The sequence below is a fragment of the Phytophthora infestans genome, genomic scaffold (assembly GCF_000142945.1).
Source record: "Phytophthora infestans T30-4 supercont1.39 genomic scaffold, whole genome shotgun sequence".
In the NCBI taxonomy this organism is placed as follows: domain Eukaryota; phylum Oomycota; class Peronosporomycetes; order Peronosporales; family Peronosporaceae; genus Phytophthora; species Phytophthora infestans.
This window is the reverse complement of record NW_003303720.1, coordinates 756,395-772,608: the sequence shown is the minus strand read 5'-3', so window position 1 is coordinate 772,608 and position 16,214 is coordinate 756,395. Positions and strand designations below refer to the sequence as shown.

Sequence of the window (16,214 nt, the reverse complement as noted above, 5' to 3'; positions counted from 1 at the left end):
CGTCGTGCTTAACAATCTCTAAATGCCTAATCGAGATATTTTGTTTTAGATTTTTTCTAAAAGTCAATAAATTCGTCTGGTTATTGTCGACAAGGTGGACAAATTCGTAAGAAGTTGCCCGAAGCTCGTGTTCATCTATGTCACTTTCATTTGATTAACCCCTTAGTTCCCGGCCGAAAAGTCAGGGGTCTTATGTTGACATAATTTAATATAGGAATTTGTATGGCCCCGAATTTCGTCCAGCTACACCGACGGACAGAATGCAACTGCCATTAAAATTCAACGTAAAACGGGCGCAGGTCATAGCTGCCACTTGCAAATCTACCAAATAAGCCAATCAAAACAGTTAAAACGCCACATTGTACAGCTGAACTGCAGTGGTTATTCTGCACCAGTCACTTGGTAAAATGGAGGCGGTACGTGTAGCTGAAACCACCTCGGAGTTCGAGTCCGAACGCCGGTCGGAGCCCCCACCTGAGCCTCCGTCACCACCAGAAATCGTGGCGATTGCAGACCTACTTGACGAGGTATACGCGGAGCCTAAACAGCGTCGGATGCATTATACAATGAAGAAGAAACGACATGCTCTTATAGCAACACAGGGTTTAAGTCAGCGCGAGGCTGCCACGTCTCAAAAAATCCCTCGATGGACTTTAACGTCATGGAGGAAGAGCGAAGAAGATATCTTTGCGTTTAAAGGCAGCGAGAAAACCCTGTCGCGGGCACCAGGTCGCCGCGAGATAATACCGTTTAGCGCTATGCTCGTCACCTTTATGAAGGAGACACGACGCGAATCCCTGCCGCTTACTGCATCTCTAATGGCCGCGTACATTCGAGAGGAGCAATCAGAGTGGCTGGAGGACTACTTGAAGGGCAAGAAGGGCGAATATACTGCGTATCAGTCTCTACAAAGGTTGCTACGACGTTTTGCCTATCGGCATGGCTTCGTGCAGCGCACACCGCACGGTTTAAAGGTAGTGCTTTGACTTATAAATTGTATGGAACTGATCTAATTTGATCATTTTGATATTTTATTTATAGGAAAAACTGGAAGACTTGGTAGAAGTACAGGACAGTTTCGCTAAACTTTTTAAGTCTAAGTACAATAGCTATGCTGCAAGCGAAGTTTTTAACTGTGACGAAACTGGGATTTACTTCGACGCACCGCCGGGCAAGATACTATCCGAGAGAGGTCAGTCTTCAGCTATTACAGCTCAACAGAAGCATTCCGCTCGATTGACGGCTGTATGCACTATCCGCGCGGATGGCGTGAAGCTTCCACTGCTCTTCATTTTGCGTGGAGAGCAAAACGGCATTATCGAGAGAGAAGAGCTGCCTACATACCCCGACGGTACATATTTATTCTATCTTATTATTTATGTTTGTTATTTACTATCTGACGGGGGTTACGGTATTGGTTTTTAGGACATATGTATACTGTTCAGACTAAAGCGTGGATGGATGCCCGCGTATGGAAGTTTTACCTACGCTCACTACTGCAGCAGCACGTTACACGCTCTTCTCTACTACTCGTAGATAACTTAGAGTGCCATGTCTCGGGGGAGTCCAAGGCAATCGTGTCAGACGAGCTTATGTCTGTGCTCCAGCCACTACCTAAGAATGCAACCTCGGTTTGCCAGCCCTTAGATGTTGGTATCATGGGGCCTTTGAAAGCAAAGCTCAAGGCTCTGTGGTTGTTCGAGAATGCTACAGCAAAGACTGCTAAGGAAAAACGCCTAGCTACGATAAAGCGTGCCATAACAGCTTGGGAATCCATTGAGACAGCCACCGTCACGAGTGCCTTTAACAAAGCACTTAAAAGCAACTTTTAGTGCTAAATACAACTGCCTCCCTAACTTTGCCAAAAACTCTTGGTAATTCGTTACTGTAAAAAAAGTGCTGTGGTCATCTGACCGCTTTTGTACCAGTGGGAAAGTGGCAGTTGCATTCTGTCCGTCGGTGTATGCAAATGGATAGTGCAGGGTTGCTAATGGATAAAAACGAGCACATCCAACATATTCCTGTTTCATGTTGGATTTTCTCAGTAGTACTGCTGCATAAGATGACTGATGCAACATTGTAAATGGCCTGTTTATTGAGATCATTGTCTGTGTAACATTGCACACGTCAAGTAAAGAAGAAATAGCCAATAGAAGCAAATCAATGTAACCACTATTCATTTGATTGCACACGCAAACGGCGCACACTACGATTGCTCCCCCTCTGCAGCAGCGTCTTTGTTCGGGGCCTGGTCATCGGCATCGCCGGATGCGTCAGCGTCGGACCCACCCGCTGCTACTTCACTCGCGCACGCCTCACTGCCGCTCGCATCACGTCGGCGGTGTCGCTTCTTGCCTGGACGCTCCGCTGGCGCTCGGTCGCGTATCTTGTGGTCGCGTAGCAAGCGGCTCGGGATGTCATTCCCGTTCTTCCAGTCGAGGTGCCATATCTGAAAGCACGTGCGCTCCCTTTCCTCCCTAACAACGTTGCAGAGATACTTCCTGCGGCACAACCTACAGTCAGCGCTATCACCGTGTTAGTATCAAGCATGAACAGCATGTACGTACCTCTTTGGCCCTGCAGAGCATTCTGGACAGTAATACTTCGTATACTTCCGCGGCACCACCTTGTAGATAGCACACACTTTGCAGGTTCTGTGGCGACGCTTCTTTCCGGTTTCAGTGTCGGCCTTGTCTGGGTTCTCCGCCAGTTCGTGGCCATCATCAATGCGGTCTGAGCCACGTCGCTGCTCCTCCCGTCTTGGCGACGCTCCTCGTGCAGGTGAAGCGGCTGTACGCTCCTCAGCGGAGGTGGATTTCTAGAATAGGAAACATAACCAACATAACACATATTAGTAAAGGAATTTATGTTGCCAAACCCATCATAGCAACTTACCTCAATCTCAGCGAAAGAGTTTTCATCAACAGCAAGTAGTTGTTCCATGAGTGTCTCGAAGAATGCGGAATGCTTCGGGGATCTGTGCCCATTGGCACGCTGGTTGTGTCGATACACAATAAAGGCGTTCACCAACGCCATGTCCAGCAATCCGAGAAACAAGGTCTTGTAGTACTTTCGTGATTTGTACGAAAGCTGCACGCTGTAGCGTTGCATCCGGAGCTGGTCGTGCACATCAACACCTCCCATGTATCGGTGATAGTCACGAACCAGATCCGGTGCCGGTAGCTCTTTCATCTGGCCTTTGATACGCCGCACTACAATAAAAAAGCACAATAGTGAGCAATGATACATATATATATAAACACACAGGCTTACTTACTGACACTGACTGTTTCTCTGCTGCCACCACTGCTCAGCATGTGGACGGGATTGCGGTCCATCCACATTGCTGCGGTTATCTGCGGAAAAAGCTTATTTTCAGCCAGCTTGATTGTCCCCTGTGGTGGTACTAGCTCTCTCACACCATTCACGGTCCTGTAAGACTTGTCAGTCTTCACATCCTTCGCGTACCCTGCCATACGCGTCTGGATCGTACCCGTAATGTTCATCCGTCGCTGCAACAGCTCCAACGCCAGCTTCACCGACGTGTAAAACCGGTCTGTGATTACCAAACGCCACGGGGAGGTCGGTGATGGCGGGCACAGCGCGTTCACTTTCCTTAGTACGGCAGCCTCGCCGCAATTATTATCAGCAGGAATCGGAGTCCGGAGATTACTCTTAGCACCACAGTACACCTCGAATCTGAACAGTCGCACAAACGCACACGATATTAGTAAAAGTAATAAATATGTTGGATTAGGAAATTCTCCACAATGTGGATGTTTGCCCGTCCAACATAAGCACTTAGACCAAAAAAAAGGTGGCAAGCATTAGCTTGCCACCTTGAACGCACCTCATGCAATAAGCTGTATCTGCACACGCTGCCACGAACACCTTGGTCCCCCACTTGTGCGGTTTGTCCTTGTTGAACTGTCTGGTAGGATTGTAGCGGGATCTTGAAGGCAGCGTAGCTTCGTCAAAGCTAATGACAGGAGGAATCTTGTAGCCGCGCGCAAATGTACGCTGTAAAACCTCGATAACCGGCCGAATCTTCCATACACGATCCGTGCTAGCTTGAGGCGACTTGTTGTTGGAGAAGTGCAAGTATCCCATTATGTGGAAGAACCGGATGCGGGACATGTACTTGCCGAAGTGTGGCGTTGGCAACGCACCAGCCGGTGTCAACTCCCAGTGAGCAGCAATCCCCTTTCGCACTGGAGACAGCATCCTTGCAATGAGAAGCGCGATGACGCGCAAAACCTCCCACGGTTCTATCGGCTTCACACGTGCTAGTCGCCGACGAATATCTGCGAGGTTCTCTACTTCTCCACCACCACGACGCTGCTTCGCTTGAATCGCCTGCGCACGACCCGGTATCGACTGCGTGTGGTAGCGATTGCTCTCGACGGCAATCTGTCTCCACAATTTTGGCGGTAGGTAGTAGAAGAACAGCGCCAGTGGGTCTTCAGCCACTCCAAGGACGCTCTCAGATGGTCCATAAGGCCCGTCGTAAAGGTCTTCATACGTAGGATTGTCTCCAAATATGGACTGGTCTACAAATAGCACATCAAAGTGAGTTAGATAATGTTAACTTTATGTTAGACAACGACGGAATAATAGTTGCGTATGTTGGATAGCGTTCAGCATAACTTACCATACTCCCAGCCAGAATGTTTCATCTCCGCCAAACGCGCCGCATTCATCGCCACCGACTTGCAGAACGTGTCCGGTAGTTCAGTTCCAACGCAATCGGCTAACTCCTCATCAGAGAGTTCTCCAAGCTCCCAATCTCCTTCCCACTCACTGTCCGCGTCGTCATCGTCTGAATCAGGACCAGATTCCTCTTCTGATCCGAGGCCAGTGCACTCACGTGCACCAGCCGCCATGATGTTAGGATCACCGTCGACTACACAGGCGACAGGGAGATGCGGGGCAGCTGACGCAGCACCGGTGTCTGTGGTGTCACTTATGGTGCCTTCAGCTTGAGCTTCGCGTTCTGGACTGTCTTGTAGGACGCGGCGGCGTCGTTTCGGGGATCTTTGCGTAACCGGCGCCTGCTTGTTCGTCCGAGGGGGGCGCAAGGTCTCCACAGCGCCTTGAGCATCTCGCACAGGCGTTAGAAGCGCACTTGAAGCCACAGTTGAAGCCACAGCCATCACCACGTCTGCTACAACTTCCTCCACCTCTGGTTCCACAGAATCTTCCTCATTTTCTGCAACAGGTATTACCTCTTTAGCTTCGTCCTTACTCGCTGTTGCTTCTGTCTCTTTGGATGCTGCCGGCTCAATATGTGGACCTCTAGACTCTGCTATCTCCATGGCTGTCGTCGTAAGTTTCACCGCCCTCTTCCTAGACTGCTTCTTCAACGCACGCCCCTCAGCGCCATGCTTTGGCTCTGCTGCTGACTGCCTCTCGTCGTCTCGACGAAGGCGACGCTTGTGGCGGTCACTGAGGGCTGCCTTGCACAACCGGGTCTCTTCCGCTGTCAGCGTCCGTCGTGGCATCTTGCCAGACGTCGCCACCATTCTGGTCTGCTGCCCCCGCGGTCGTTTTGAAGTATGAGAGAGTTTTGTGACTGTCGGCCACCCGTTGGTGGTGGGTGACACCGCCTCTCTTTATCTCGTTCAATCAGGAATCCGGTCCAGCTACCCTAAGCCTGTGCATCCGGCCGTTTTAGGCTCCCACTTTTGTCTTGACTTCAGTATTGAGCTTTCCTGCGCTCTCTTGAGATCTGTTCAATACAAACTCCAAGTCAGTTTTTCTCTTATGTTTAGCCGCTAAACATAACATAGATGCCGAAAAAAACTGAAAGAAGCTATACACCTCTTATGTTTAGCGGCTAAACATACGGGAACTAAGGGGTTAAGTGGCTACAAAATGCGACTTGTGACGGGGCTACAAAAGCTGTCTGACACAGCACCTTGCAGTCGACTTCCGAGAGCTCAGTGAGCAGAAGTCCTTTTGTCGAAGGGAGCGAAGTGACCAATTTAAGGTAGATGGCAAGCTGAATGTATTTAGAGCCTGTTCACTACGTAGATGGAGATGGAGATGGATTTACGATCAGTTTTTTTTTATACTTGATTGGCCGAAATTTTGAACTTACAACCACACAACTGGAGAGTTTCACCCTGCGTCCTTCTCCACCTCTGTGAGGTCGAGACGGCTGGAGACGACTAAATACCGTTTTCAAAGTGTTTCTGTGCAATGGATGATGAAGAAACTATTATAGTTGCTACGTGTGCTGCTGTCGCGCAGACGGCTACTTTGCTCGCCTCCACTTGTGAGCGTGCGCCACCAGGACCCAAGAAACAAATTCTCACTGTGACCGACTTGGACTTCGAGCCTATGCTTTTGTCATGGAGCTACGACAGTTGGTTTAAAACAAACCTTCGATGTTCCAAGAAAACCTTTTTACGCGTCGCCAACTTCCTACAATGTCAGGGGGTTCGATTCGCTGCGGCGAAATCGAAGCAGCACTCCTATAACAAAAAGGTCTCTGCTGCGCTTTACCTCATGGGTTCGACCGGAGGATACAGGGAGGATGGAGGTGCAATGGGTATGTCTAGGAGCTACGCTTCAGAAATTACTGCAGAAGTTGTTCGAGTTCTAAGGGCTGCAGCTCCCCAAATTGTGGCATTTCCACGGGACCAAGGCGGTTGGGATGCAATCGAGTCAGAATTTGCGGCGCGACATGGGTATCCTGGTGTCGTAGGTGCAACTGATGGATCTCTAATTGAAGTCGAGCGTCCCTACGAGTTTGATGGTTTTTATTGCCGCAAGTGCTACCCGGCGTTGAATGTGCAAGCGATCGTCACCAGTGATAATGTTTTCTTGAGTGCTGAAGTTCGTCCTGGCTCCTGGTCGGATCGAAAGTGCTGGCAGTATAGCAAAATTGGTCGAACGGTATTCAGTACGATACCACCAGGAACTCATTTTATTGGTGACGCTGGATATGTGGTGTAGTAGAACACACAAATATCGTCAGATGTGGATTCCTTACACAAACCACAACGAATCGCCGAGATAGGTCGGCGGTTTGTATGGCCTGCGCAGAGGGTGGTCCCCTCGCGGTCCGGCCCTTCCGGGACAGACGAGTGGCTCGCTTCCACCCGGTTCCGACTAACCAAGTCAGATCACTTCCGAGGCTCCGCCGAGTTTGGTTCGGCTGAGCTCGTTCACAACCCTGTGCCCTCCACCAAAGGATGGACGACGGCGCGCGAGCGCTTTTACAGGTCACCGAGCGCAGAGGCAGCTCAGCTAGAAGTGTTACGGCACCCGGGCTATCCGACGTACCGGCCCGCTGAGTATGCGGGACTTTCTTTCGCGCGTAGCGAGACTTTGTCCTACCCGGATCGACCTAATCTCTTGGCGCTACCAGTCAATACCCTACAAGCTATGCCTCTCGAGTATTGACGGCAGGCATAATCCAGCCCTATGCAGGGACTTACCGGAAAAGTGTACACGTGTCTTGGACTAGGAAAATTCTGCTCTGTTATCTTCTGGGAGCCCTTTCGGCTCCCCCTATTTAATCCTATGCTTCTCATACAAATATCTAATAAAATGTAGTCGTTTCGGATCTCTACCGACCCTTCAGCTGAGTTCCGGCGACCGTTGAGCTCAGCGGCTGTCCGGATAGCATATCCGGACAGATCGCCGAGTACTTACCGTGATCCTTGGCTCCTAAGCTCTGGGTTATCAGACCGAGCCGATTCTTGACCTAAAGTAGGTCGGCGTATGGTCGAATCTGGAAATCCCTACACCACAACTGCCCCGGTTATGATACGAGCCGAGCTGGTGAGTGTCTTAATCCTTCATTTTGTTCTGCCACCGTTGGTCCGTACTCGGCTGATGACGTCTCGCGGCTCCCCACCACCTTCTTTGGTACGTTCGTTGCTTCCGCTGTCACTCACTTGGCAGCTCCTTACTCTTCGCATGTTGTTCCAGCACAGCCCGTGGCACCATCCTTCTTCTCCAACTCCTCGTCGAGGTGAAGGCGTGCCAGCTGAGTCGATTCCTCGACCCGTCGGTACTCGTGGGGTCAGCGACCGGCATGAAGCTGGGCTGGTTGACCTGACAACTTCCCATGAGTCTGACGCGGAGTCGGCAGAGTCTTCTCGCGTGCGCCTTCCTGGTCCACCGAGCTTGCCGGGCGACACCACTTCGGGCGCCACCAATCAGCCAAGCTCGGCTGCTCCAGTGAGTCTTGACTCCCTTATGGCCAGAATTAACGAGCAAGGGCATGATCGCCGAGAAGAATTGACCTTCTTGGCGAGGCTCATGGCTTACGGAATTACTCGTTCCGTGGAGCCCTCCGATCCCGTGCAGCGGCGAGCGATTTTGCATGCTGCTTCCGCGGGGGAACTGTTGAATATCTTGAAAGGCAACTACGCCGCTCTTGATTATCCAAAGATCATCGGCGATCTCCAAGCTGACAATCAAGCTGCTCAGGAGGATAACCGCGCACTGACTCGGCGACTGGACTCGCTTGCTCTCAGCAATGTCGACTTGTCAACTCAGCTCTCGTCGGCTCAACAGCAAGTGTCTCGATTGGAGGCTGCTGCCACGCAATCGGCTAATCTCCTCGCGTCACTGCGAAAGGCTGTAGCTCTGAGTGAGGCAAAACTTGCTCGGGCCATCGCAGCTGAGCAGAGCAAGGTTGACGCCGCGTTGGGTCAGGCCCAGCTCCACCATCAGCAAGTCTTGGATCGGGACGCCGAGATCGACGTTCTTCTCCGACCCATTTCTGAGAGGGATGCGGCGTTCATCACTCTTCAGGGCATTGCTTCCAAGCACTTCGAACAGCTGCAGAAGTCGGTGCGGTTGTACAGTTCCACCGGTACTCAACCCTTGCGGCACGCTCAGTCGGTGATCGCTGAGCAGCGGGCTGTGATCTTGCGACAGAAGCGGCTCATCCGTCGAAATGGTATTATTCCGATGCACGATCCTTACATGGCTGCTGCTGCTGGCGGTGGCTTGCAAGTTCCTGGGCTTGATCCGTCCGACCTTCTCCTCAACGCCCGGCTGTGTCGTGTCTTGGAGTCTCGCTTTCCTGAGGTTCTCAACATCCCCGCTGGCGGCGGTTGGAGTTGATTGTCCATCCTCGCCGAGATGCTCCAGTGGCGAGTTCCATTATTGGTCCTAGTGTGGTTCCCTCAGCTAGTCAAGCGTCTTCGGCGACTTCATTGGCAGACTCGGCTGCGGCTCCAGTCAGCTCAGCGGCGGTAACAACCCAGGCTGAGCCGACTCTTGCTCAGCTTCACCGTACGCATTTGGCAAACTTGACCTCGACTCAGCGGCTTCGGCGCTATGCCAACCCCAAGTCTCCCACTGCTGCAGGTTCTCGTCATCGTGCACCGGCGCCGCATCCGCCTCAACCGTACGCTTGTCCACTCCCCGGAGAGGATGGACACGAGGCTATCAGTACCCTTTTGCACTCAAGTTCACCTCAAGCTACTGTATCCGATGGAGGAAGGCCTCGCTCTGGAAAGTCCCGTCGTCGGACTCGGCGGAAGAAGGTTCGTCACCTTCAGCTGAGTTCTGCTACTCAGCCCGCTGTCTCTGCTCGCTCCGAAGACGACGATGACGCTTCGAGCGAAGCTGAGTTTGAGTTTGAGTTGCCTGAGCCGCCCGCCGACACCGTTCCTGTAGTTGCTTCGACGACTTCGGCGGGTTCTTCGTCTTCTGGTCCTCCGGTGACTTCGTCAGTCGCGGCAATTCGCCCACCGCCGATATCTTCATCCGATGTCGTGGCTTCACTGCCTGTCCCGGCTACGAGCGTGTGTGCCCCAGGCTCGACTTCGCCCATCTCCGCTGGGTTGCCCCAGTCGAGCGCACCACTCAGCGTCGTGCTAACGGTGGTTGGACGCTCCCAGTCGCCCTCTCGGGGTCTGAGCGTATCCACCACGCCGACTGACTTAGTGACTCCGGCCGTGAGTGTCCTCAGACCGTCTCTCCCTGTGACTACGGCCGTGTTGACGTCCCCATCTGGGCGCCCTATCCGGAGATCTGCTGCGACCGCCCGCACTGTGACTGCTCAGCTGCTTGAGGATCTCGACGCGTCTGACGACGAGGTGTTAGGGCCTGGTGATGGTTCTGTACCGTCCACCAGCTCGACGAATCCTGCCGCTGGGTCGCTCTTGGATCCCATTTCCTTGTCAGAGAACTCGGCTGGCAGTCCTTCAGGTTCCGACTCAGCGACCGCAGATGCTCGTCGTTCTGTCCAAGCGAGAAGTCTTCATGCGGCGATCTTCGGTTCTGACGACGAGATGAACGATGAGTCCTTGCCGCCGAGTGATCGCCACTCCTCGCGGCCTTCATCGAAGGATTCTGGTGACGGGACGAGTTCTGCCTCTGCGCCGGCTTCAGGGAAGCAGCAGCATCGCAAACGTCGTGCCTCGTCGAGTCCTACCGGTCATCGGTCGAAGCGATCCAAGGAGCACAAGAAGCACAAGAAGCATCACAAGACGCACCGACACCACAAGCATCGGCAGCTTCCGTCGACTCCTGATCCAGCTCCGGCTCAGTCCATTCCGGCTGCTCCTTCGCCGAGTAGGCTCCCGGTTATATCGATTCTCTCTCAGCCGAGTTCGACTGCTTCACGTCCGGCTGTGGTCGCACTTCCCAGCGCTCTTACACTCCCGCTGGCGACGTTACGGACTCGGGCCTCGCAAGCGGTGTCCAAGGATTGTCGCCTGACTCTTCACATGGCTCAACTCCGCGAGGTACCATTCATGCATTTCGGCTCAGCTCGTTGTTGGAATGCATTATTGGATACACTGAGCGGAGGGGTGCAGATGGAGCTCGTAGGGGGCAAGAGTCGTGTTCCACCTACGCCGTGTTCTCTTGACGGCATTCGAGCTTTCATGGCCGTTTTCGACCCGAGCCATCCTTGTCAGCGTCTTCGCCGGATGCTCCCTGAGCTTCCTTTCTTCTTTTCTCCGTCGATACTGGAGGAAGCTCGGCGATGTTTGGCTTCTCAAACCCGGCCTCGAACTTTGATGCAAGTTCTTGGAGATTTGTGGGTGAAGCTTCGTGGCGACAGTCCCTTGGACTCGGCGGGGAGGCCCATCCAGCCAGATGGCCAAATGACTCGTTACTTCGTAGCTCTCTATGAGCGTCGTCATTGGATTGTCGAGTCGAGTGTGTTAATGGGTCTCCATCCTGACGTCAACCCGGCTGCCACGCCCGCCCAGCTTGCTGAGGTATACGAACTGTGGCTGGTGTACAAGCGCGAGCGCAAACGTCGTAGTGACACCTTGCGATCTTTAGTTGTTGCTGTCTACGACCAGCTTTACTCGGCGGTCACTCAGAAGCTCGGCGATGAACCTGCTCCACTGGTGGACGCAGAAGTTTATTTTGATCCGTCCGTTCCCCATTACTCTCCCGTTAACCTTTCGTGGGTTCCTTCCGGGAGAGACTGGGTCCAGTGTGCTCACGATGTGGATCTAGCCAAGCCCTGGCAAGATTGGTGGCTTACTGACCCGGCGGTCCATCCGTACAATACTTGCTTCCGCGCTCGGAACGTGGACTTCTTGGTTTTCGCTCCGCGCGGTATGGATCCTCAGGTTGTTGACAGCGCGATTGAAGAACCGATCTTGCTGAACAAGCGCCTCCAGCCTATGCCCCGGGTGCTCCAACTCGGCTGAATCGTCAAGGCATCCATATCTTCACTGGGTCTTCGGTCGGTGAGCTCGGCTCAGATGGCGAGAGTGCGTCTGATGACGACTCGGCGGACGATGGGTTGGGTTCTCCCAATCTCCGAGGCGCGTCTCCGAGTATGTCTCCGTTCGGCACCCCACTCCCCAGTGGAACGGATCCTCAGCCCACTTCCGCCGCGTCGGGTCCTGAGGCACCTGGTTCGGCGTCAGCTTCGTTGGCTAGCTCGGCGATGATACTTCTTGCCACGGCTGCGAATGTTGCATCTCCTTCCGCAAGTTCCCAAGGGATGACGTCTGCTACGACGCCACGCCCCCAATCGCCGAGTCCGCTGAGCTCTTCCCAGTTGTCTCCGTCGGGTTCAACTCACTTGGAATCCGGATCGCCGACCTTTTAGTTTTCTTCCTTTGACTGGGCGTCCCGTAGGTATCGTTCAGGACTTCATTTTCGTAAGTATTCAGTATATGTAGTTTCGACACAGTAGCATTCCGTCTCAACTCGGCCTGTGTCGTCCGCTGAGTTGGTGTAACTTTTGGTGCAATAGCTGTTAATCCTCATCTGCAACTTGCACCATTTGCAGACGGTTTTCGCGCTTCTTCTGTCGTAGATAGTCGAACAGGAGACCCCCACATGACAAATTCGACAGTGGTTCCCAAGTAGGCTCATCGTAGCCGACCCACTTAACTTTAAACTTCCGTTGTAATCGTGACGTACTTGTGGATAATGGTAGCTCATCGTCGAGAATTGCTTCGACTTCATACTGGTTTGTACTTGTGTCTGGTTCCCAGCTGTCTTCAGGCAGTAATTCTTCATCAAAGTCAAATCGCTGAGTCTCTTCGAGGTCGGCGATTAGCCTCGTCTTTGGTCTTCCGCCGAGTTCGGTGACTGCCTTCAGACGTGATACATGGACCACTGGGTAGAACCTATATCCACTCTTGTCGGGTAACTCCAATTCATAGGCAAATTCTTCCACCTTCTTCTTCACCCTGAATGGTCCATGCCATCGGTGGGCTAACTTCTTGGTCAGGCCCGACTTGACTCGCTCCATAAACAACCAGACTTGATCTCCTTCTTTGAACAAGGATTTGGTGGATTCATCACCTGGTTCTGCAACTTCATCTTCGTCATCTGCTGTGTTGGGAATGGATCTTTTCTCCTTCTTGCTCAACGCTTCGTTATGCTCTCGAGCTCGTCGTGCTTTCTCTCGCACTTGGAACTCAGCTGCTAATCGAAGTGCCACTTCTCGTTGTCTGTTCGCTTCTCGGCGCCACTCGACTGCGTCCGCCAAGTTGACTGGGCGTCCCTGTCCACGTCGTATTGAGCTCGTCATAGCCTTGAGTGTAGACTTGGCGTCCCAACCATGCACCAGATAGAAAGGGGTTTCTCGCCGAGTCGAATCTCTTGAGTTGTTGATAGCGTGTACCATCTTCTCGGCGATGTCATCCCAGTCGGCTTGAAGTGGGTCTTCTACGTAGACCCGTATAGTCTGAACCATTGTCTTGACTGACCTCTCTTGTTGACCGTTAGCTTGTGGTCGGTAACTCAGCGTAGCTCTTGATCTCGACTGCATCATCTCGGAGAACTTTTGGAACACTTCACTCATAAACCTTGGATCTCGGTCGTGCCGTATCAGAGACGGAGCCCCGAACTGCCTGAAGACGCATTCCTCAAATACCTTGGCCACTTCGAGTGCTCCGGTGTCATTCATAGCCTTAGCGATAACGAACCCCGTGAAGTGGTCCTGGAACAGCAGCAGTGCAGTATTGCCCCGCTGAGTTCGAGGAAGGGGAATCACAAAATCCATTGACACGACTTGGAATGGATGGTCTGACACCACATTTCCCGGCGAATAACCTCTCAATTGTGGCTTGCTCTTACTAGTATTGCAGTCCTCGCAGGCCCTAACATGTTTCACCACGTCGGCGTAAAGACCAATCCAGTAGTAGTCGGCTTTGACTCGGTGATACGTTCTGACGATGCCTTGATGCCCTCCTTCGATCGAGTTGTGGCAGTTATGAAGTATTTCGTCGACCTTGGTTGACGGAATCACCAATCTTAATGAGAGGTTCGGTTCGCCGAGTTCGCCTAGTCGGTGGGCTTCATCTCGGCGGTATAACAGGCCGTCTTCGCTGAGTACAAAGACTTCTGCGACTTTGCCGGCATTCTGAGCTCGACGGTGTGTAAGGTCCTCCAATTCTCCTCTCAGGTACGCCTTCAGATCGGCCCACCTGAGTTCTTCATCTTGTGCCTTCGCGATTCGTCGTCTCCGCTCAGTCTGTACCGTCACTGGATCAATGTCGTTGGCATTCTAAACTGTCTGGGCTGACTCCATCTGCGACCCTGTTTCGACATTCGGGGTCGTGTGGCTAATCCGCCGAGTCGACGCCCTGCTGACTTGTTCGAATTCATCTCCACTGCTTTCAAACGCGGATTCTCCAGGATTGGTAGACATGGCTTCATGATCCTGACTTCCTCCTCTTGCTCTAGCCGAGTCTTCATCCAGCTCGTCCTCAAAGTGAACTCGGCGTACTCGGCTACGAGTGACTGCCGTGACAATCGGTGTTTCCGCTGGGTTGTCTGTGGCGTACAGTTCTTCGGCTACGCGGTTAATCATTCTCAGCTCTGCTTTCCTATCCGTCCCAAGCGTTACTCGTCCAGCTTTAGCTTCCAGTGCTTCTGTAGCGAGAGAATCAGCCGCTGCGTTATAGTGTCGCGCTATGTGTCGATACCGGACCGAGTTGAGTTGTTTCGTGAGATCTTTGTGCCGAGCTAAATCCACTTGCAACGTTTCCTTCTTGCATGCTATCACCCCCATAGATTGCTGGATTGCAAGCCGGGAGTCACCCACGATAATCAGATCGGTTATCCCTCGGTCAATCGCCGCCAAGACTCCATTGTTCATGTCGGTGTACTCGGCGATGTTGCCTGTGGTGGACGACAGGTACGCACTCGCAGCAATCTCAATGTCCCGATTCGGAAGGCGCCACAGTATCCACGAACAACTGCCATACCCGCCGTATTTAGCCGTCTTCGCTGAGCCATCAAATGACAGCACGCATCCTGCAAAGTCAGCTGGTATTCGGGCATATAGCAGCGCTGGGTCCATTCGAACTGTCGCCGAGTTCTTGGAGGGAGGTGCCAGGTGCTTCAAGGAATCGTCGAGTCCGATAAACGGGGTTATCGACGCCTGGAGCAACTGGGCGAAGTCTACATCTCGCTCACGTACTCGTTTCACCTTCAAATCGTAGGGCGACAACATAACTGCGAAACTGACTGCGCGACCGTACAGCGACTTTGACTTAAACACCCACTCCAGCGTGGAGAAACGAGTGTAAACGTGAAGCGTCTTTCCCGCCAAGAGAGTGTAGCACACTTTCAGCAGTTGCAACAGCGCGACTACTTCTTTCTCAGCGGGATGATAGCCGAGTTCGTTCTCCTTTAGTACGCGCCCGCAGAAGCGAACTGGGTGCAGCTTGTCGTCGTGTGGTTGCATCAACGTACTGCTCAGCGCCCACTCATTGGCGTACAACATTATGTGGACTTCTTTCGCCGAGTCGAAATGACGCAGAATTGGAGCTTCTGCTACCCGTCTTTTGAGCTCGGCGAATGATGCTTTTGCTGACGCCAGGTCACCCCCAGGACCAAAGTCCGTATCCTTAAGCTGATAGAGTACTGCTCCGTAAACAGCCAAGGTCTGGATGAATCGGCCGTAATAGTTGAGGGCACCGAGAAACGCTTGCATCCCCTTCTTCGATTTCGGGAAGGCGAGCTCGGCGATCGCGGCTATCTTCTTCGCATCAGCGCGTATGCCACTCGGCGTAATCTCGTGCGATAGGAAATCAACCTTGGGTTGGATAAAGATACTCTTGGTAAAGCTGATGCTAATTCGACATTCTGTGAACCGGGCTAGTAATCGGTCGAGTGTCTCCAAGCAGGCGTCGAACGTCTCCCCTCCAAAACAGATATCATCGACAAACGACCTCCGCTTGAACACCGGAATCAAGGAAGACTGGTCAGGTTCTCCATCAGCAAACATGTCGCCGTCCGGTCCATTGACCAGGTCTTGGACCGGATCGCAGTCAGCTTGTGATTGGTGGTCAGCTTCAAACTTCGTCAGCTGACTCTGCGTTGAATCGCTGATTCCGTCGAGCTCAACTCGCCGAGTTCCCGACTCGGCTTCAGCAACAGCCATTCGTTCGGCAAACAGTTGCCATCCTCCCTTTGGTTGAACGTATCCCCATAGAGCGTTGTCGATTAGTCGCTGGTAAATCATAGGCGCATTCTTCAATCCAAATGGCATTCGTAACCATTCAAAGTGTCCAAGTGCACATACGAACGCTGAGATCTGCCGAGCTCGGCGTGTCATCAAGACTGCCCAGAATCCACTCGCAGCATCAAGCGAGCAAAACCACAAGTAGCTTTCCAATTCGGTAAGCAGGTCATCAACCAGTGGCATAGCGTATTCCATCGGTGTCGTAGCCGCATTAACCAGTTTATAGTCAATGCATAGTCGAATATCCACACCATTTTTCTTTAGCACTATCACCACTGGCGAGGCCCAA

General features: G+C 52.6%; 1 protein-coding gene across 1 annotated transcript; it reads left to right on the top strand.

The window, feature by feature from the left end:
• Nucleotides 1-6,342: 6,342 nt before the first annotated feature.
• PITG_15888 (uncharacterized protein) lies at nucleotides 6,343-6,941 on the top strand (the record flags this gene model as incomplete). The annotated part of the gene is made up of 2 exons (XM_002898077.1): nucleotides 6,343-6,840; nucleotides 6,885-6,941. 2 exons carry the CDS (start codon nucleotides 6,343-6,345, stop codon nucleotides 6,939-6,941), a joined length of 555 nt encoding a protein of 184 aa, XP_002898123.1.
• Nucleotides 6,942-16,214: the final 9,273 nt, after the last annotated feature.